Source organism: Octodon degus, unplaced genomic scaffold, assembly GCF_000260255.1.
Source record: "Octodon degus isolate 3935 unplaced genomic scaffold, OctDeg1.0 scaffold00026, whole genome shotgun sequence".
NCBI lineage: Eukaryota > Metazoa > Chordata > Mammalia > Rodentia > Octodontidae > Octodon > Octodon degus.
Window position 1 is genome coordinate 8944303 of NW_004524602.1, and position 6000 is coordinate 8950302.

General features: G+C 44.9%; 1 protein-coding gene across 3 annotated transcripts in view; it reads right to left on the reverse strand.

The window, feature by feature from the left end:
* The window catches only part of Map2k5 (mitogen-activated protein kinase kinase 5), a 278062-nt gene that overhangs the window by 270828 nt on the left and 1234 nt on the right, over positions 1-6000 (reverse strand). For all 3 annotated transcript variants that reach the window (XM_023712674.1, XM_004628792.2, XM_004628790.2), the window contains exon 2: positions 660-708. In XM_023712674.1, coding sequence (XP_023568442.1) covers positions 660-708 — 49 coding nt within the window. The remainder of the gene's footprint in view (positions 1-659; positions 709-6000) is intronic.

The window sequence follows — 6000 nt, forward strand, 5'->3', positions numbered from 1 at the left end:
AAGTGGCCTTTGTCTTCAAAACAGGATGAGAATCACAGCTCCAAAGCCTTCCGTTGCCCTTCTCGGCACAGGGGCCCCTCTGCTGCTGGCTAAGCTCCCAGCACGAGCTCCCCTGCAGCGACCCGGTCTGCTCTGCCACCACTTTTCTAGGAGACCCAGCACTGTCGAGGAGCCACCTCAGCCCACAGGGGAAAGAAGCAAGACCCGAGGGACATCCAACACCACTCAGAGCGTCGGCAGCCCCACCCAAACAGAACTGTTCCATGCAATGCTCACGTAAAAGCTCAACTCAACTGCCATGTTTCAAAGCTGTAAAGGATTAAAATCTCTTCATCAATAATCATTGGCCTACAGGTAGTTTACATGTTTCATTTTGTGCCTCAATATTATTATGGTGAGGAGCAAGAGCAGATAAAGGTCATGTTGGTAATTAAAGCTATATTGTAGAAATATGCACGCCCAAGATATGATTAAATAAGAAAATATTACTCGGTTCAGTATCATCATTAAACTTGCATTAATTTATAAATATTTAAATGTACCATATGATGATCATAAATAATCTGTTTTTGTCAGTTTCTAAAGTAATATGACCCATAAACCCTTTGAAATATTACTGCAGAAAGAAACAGTCAAGAAAGTACACAAGCCAGACTTACATTCAAATGCTGTAGTTGTGGCTTCGGGCAAAACCTGGCCTAGCACATCCTAAACAAAGAAAGAATAAAGAAACACAATTAGCCATCTTCTTTATTGCTAACATGTGGCAAATCCTAGAGGAAATATGAGAACCTGGAAAAGATTTTTGAAATGCTGGCATAAACTACAAAAACATTAGCTCATAATTACACTTAGCCCAGTAAAGCCCACAGTTTAAAATACCTATTCCAGGGAGAAAAAATTTTAGAAAAATCTTTAGATCATATTAATTTCTTACTTTTTTTTTTTTTTTTGTATGTATCTGGCACAGGGTCTCACTAAGCAGCTCAGATTCGTAGTGATCCTCCTGTTTTCAGCCTCCCCAGCACTGGGATTAGAGACGCACCACTACGCCCAGACACGGTGGCCAGCTCAGCACACCCCAGGACCAGGGATCAAACCCTGAACCCTGCATAATTTCTTACTCTCAATTCAATAGTGCATACAACTACACAACTTACACACACACACACACACACACACACACAGTATCTTCTATAGGAGGTATGGAATATATTTCTAGTGGGGAAGAAAAAAGGGGTTTGGGAGTCAGATCACCCTAAGATTGGATCTCAGCTATTTACTGGATGCGTGACTTGCGGGGGGATCACTTAATCTGATTATCCTACAAAATGAATCTAGTTATACTTAGAGAAGCAATGTAAAAATTAAGTAACATAATGAACACAACACTGGGACCTGGCACATTGTAGACAATCACCAAAGTCGTTTGTGACCTAACGAGTCACACAGCGCCTTGGGCTCAGTGGTGGGAGTTCAATACCCAAAGTCTCCTTGATGGCAACACAAGTGCAGAAAGCTCCATTTCCTACAAATAATTCTTGCCAACCTTTACTCTTCAGCCATGGAAAGCATATTTAATGACACCAAAGGAAAAGTTAATCTAGCTTACCCAAAACCCCACAAATGTGTATGATCTGTTACCAGTGTGCAAACAAATCTACCAAGTTGAAAGCAATCAAAAATTTATAGTCTACAGAGACAGTTTGAGGGAAGAGCCACTGAAGGGCTAAGTTCTGCAAAACATGACCCTCGTTATGGCCAGGGCCACGGGAATGGCCTGCAAACCTCATTTCTCTCTGGGAGCTCTGCCACAATATCCCTCCTGGGCTGTGCCACAACTGGCACCAGGCAGCCAGCTGACAAAGCTGCTTGCAGTGTCTCTCAGCAGGGAGCCCCGCAGCCCTTCCAAGCAGGGCATTTAGCAGTGGCGGCTGCAACTCCCTTCTGAAGGCAATTCTTTAGATGCTTCTGCTGCACCGGTATCTGCATAATACTCCTGGCCCTACAGTGCAGCCCTCCCCCCACACGAAATAAATCTGTGCATAGGAAATTGATCACAGAGAACTATTCTGAGCAGTCCTACTCACCACAGTCCAAAGAGACCATGCTTTCTCTGACTCTGATCTTAGCAGATGGAACACCGACTCTCTGAGTACCTATCTGTAAAAGATTTGGTGTTGGAAAATGCTTCCTACATGCTGACAGGGAGAAAGGATTTATTAACAAGAAACTGTAGAATGAGTAAGAGTAAAGTAGATGGGCTAAAGCGTCACACAGGAGGGCACACACTCTGGAGCCCACCTTCCGGGCTGCACACTGCTCTGCCTCTCCCTAGCAGAGCCAAGGAACCCCGAGGTACCTCAGTTTCCTTATGTATACCAGGAGATCATAGCTGTACCTGCCTTGTACTACAAGTGAGTTGATATTCATAAAGGGGTTGGCAGAATGTCCACCATATGGCAAGCGCTATATCAGTGTGTGTTAAATACATGAATCATTGATTCTTACAAAACTCTTAGTAAAATCTTTAAATTCAGCACTCAACAATCAGTGGAGGATGATGGTCACTGATCACTTGCCTTCTTCTCAAGCACTGACTGAAGACTTTCTAGCCAGTACAGGAAAAAATCTGAAGGGGTGGGAATGGGGAAAGGAACGCTCCACATTTAATGATTTTTTGGTACATTTTCCACCTACACTTTAAGGACTCCTTTAGAACTTATTTCCAAGTGATCTTTTCTTTCCCTCAATAAGGTAATTTTTTGTTTTGTTTTGTTTTTTTACGGAACTGGGGATTGAACTCAGGCCCTTGCGCTTGCCAGGCAAGTGCTTATTCTAATGAACCATCTCCCCAGCCCCAATAAGGTAATATTTCATCTCACCTAACGAAGTTGCAAAACTTAAATTTTCTATCTTGGTGGTGATCATTTCGTCTTTCCTTATTCTTTGCCATAAATCAGATAAATATCTGACAGACCAAAAACATAACTGAGCGTCTACAACACGCCAGGAGCCTTTGAAGCAAGCCAGAGAAGACTTTAGAAAGATTATCATCTGGTCATAAAGATAAAGACTAACAATATAAAACAATTCTGATAAGTGCCAACTAAAGACATAAATAGCAAATGGTGGTTGCTAACTGACCAGGAAGAGAAAAAAATCCACCCCAGTTTTAGTTTACACAAAAATTTCACAGATGAGGGGAAACCTAAGTGGGAACTTGGAGACAGGATCCAAAGAGCAGAGCGGACAGGGCTGGATATTCTCTCCCATCAAACCTAATCCACCCGACTGCAAAGTTTTCCAGATCTCCAGGAAAGAGAAGCAAAGAGCTGGAAATGGACATGACAGCCACTCCCGAAGTCTCCGCTCTTGAGGATCAGGTAGGTCCCTTTCCCATGACAGCCAGTTCTCAATGATTCAGGTAAAAGAAAAGGCCCCAGAGGCCCGTGACCTGCCCAGTGTCTCCTAGTTATCTGGCAAGGCAATGTCTACAGCCCTCAACTGAGGGTCTGAGATCTCAGTTATTGTGACTCAGTGACACAAACTCTGGGTGGCTTTAGCAGGGCATTTTCTCCCTCAGGCATTTCATGCCTCCTCATGAAAACTGGAATAGGAGTTGGGCAATGGTGGTGTGAGGAGGCTGAGGGAGGAAGATTCCAAGTTCAAGCCCACCTTGGGCAATTTAGCCTCTCAGGCAAACCCCATTTCAACATACCAAATAAAGGCCAGCGAGATAGCTCAGTGCACAAAGCACTTACTTTGGCAAGCTCAGGGATCAGGGTTCGATCCCTGATCCTGCATGCTACTACCGCCCTGCTCCCAGGATGCACTGAGCCAGCGACAGAGTCCAGGCAGTGCATGCTTGTAATCCCAGCGCTGGGAGGCTGAAAACAGGAGGATAACTACAAGTCCAAGCTGCATAGTGAGACCCTGTACCAAATACACAAATGAAAAATAATAATAATAAAATAAAAAATAAACATACAAAATAAAAAAACACTGGGGTTGAAACTCAGTGTAAAAGGCCCTGTGAGTTAGAGAGGGGCTGATCAGAGAAAGGGGATGCTTCCAAGTTTCTTGTGGCTTTAAAGTTTAAGGTTCTAAGGCAGAGATACAGACTTTCTGTCGGTTTTGGCCTTTTCTCAAAGAAGCAATGAGGTAAAGCAGGAGCAAAGATCAGGCAGGCTAGGCTCGCACACTGCCAAGCTGCTAGGAGGAGCAAGCAGACAAGACAGCAATTAGCATCGCGGGCCCTCCGTCAGGCCCTCCCTGGGCTCACCCAAACAGACACCTGCGGACGCCCTGTACTCTGAGCTCCGCTTGTTGGCCATCACTGCAGTGTCACCTTTAGGCCAGTCAGCCTTGAGTCAGGAACAACTCACAGGTGTTCAAGAAGGCAGCAGCCAAGGCCTCACCCCTTACACATAGCGGCAACACTTTCTGAGCACTTACTACAGCTACACAGCCCCAAGGATTTTACAGGGATCCACTCCAGCAGTCCTTAGCTCTCTAAGCATTGTTTTTACCCCCTTCCATCTTTTTCTGGAACAGATGAAGAAACAAATAAGAAGACACTTGCCCAAGAGGTAGGACTTTCAATTCAAACTCAGGCAGTGTGGCTCCAGATTTCTGGAGGATTAGGATTGAACCTACGGAATTGCAGGCTAGACAAGCACTCTACCACTGAATTACATCTGCAGCCCTTTTAATTTTTATTATTTTGAAACAGGGCCTTGCAAAGTTGCTAAGCTGCCCAGCTAGGCTTGAACTTGCCATCCTACTGCCTCAGCCTCCTGAGTGCTGGGATTACAGGTAGCACCACCAAGCTTGGCAAGCATACTATTTTAAGCTTCCTCATTAAACAATATTTTCATGCCCTCTGAGGCAGCAAAAATAGAAAGAAAACAAATCTTCCCTTCCAGAAGTTTACCTTCCAGAGGCAGATGGGCAAATAACCACGACCAAGTGTGTGGTCTGCTGGAGTATGCACGTGAGGCCACTGAACACAGAGGTATCACATTAACCATACTAACACAGGGAACAGCTGAAGTCTGGCTTGGTAGGAGAGGCTAGCTGAAGAAAAGGGCGCAGCAGGGACAGCCTGGGCACTGGGTAAAACTTATAGTAACTCTACTTAGCTGGAGCACACAGTGGAAGCTGGGTGCCAGGCTGTTCAGAGCCAATCAAGATGGACCCAGAGGACCATCATAAGGAGTCTGAGTCTATCCAGAAAAATCTAGGGTCCGGCCAAATAGCTCAGCGGATTAGAACACCCGCAAGCAGGCGCATGGTCCAGGGGTTCAATCCCTAGGCCTGCCATGCTGGCCCCATCCTGGGGGCATCTTGAGAGGGCAATTGAGACTGGGCGTGGTGGAGCCCACCTGTAATTCCAACACTTGGGAGGCTGTAAACAGGCAGATCACTATGTCTGATCTAGTAGTGAGACCCTGAACACCCTGTAGACCCTTCTCTGAAAATCTGCATGTGTGGTGGTCAGTAACATCCAGAACGCAAAATAAACTTATAGGAATCAAATTTTTATCCAAGACAATAAAAAAAAACAAGCAAACCACAAGTCTTCTTCCCAAGAACCTGCCCCTCAGGCCCCTCTTATCATGCAGCTAACTTCTGCTATATGTCTGCCTCTTCCAACGTGCCTTTTGGATTCAGTATATAAAACAGGCACAATGCAACCTATACGCATCAAACCGAGACTGCAAAGATGTGAAACAGCAGCAGCATAAGGAAAAACTAAGAGAAAGGAAATCAGAGTTTCCCTACGGACTCTCCCAGGAACTACACAGCTTAGGAAAAAGCCTCTTACCTCATCTCAGTAATTCCCTGAAAAAAACAAATCAACACAAAAAAGATGCATGGCTCAAACTGGGCCTACCAGGTTATATTCAGCTCTAATGTTCCATCACTTCCTTTGAAATATGTTCTGAGTATCCCAAAGATAATACACTATCAATTCTCAGGTGCATGTTTTCCCTC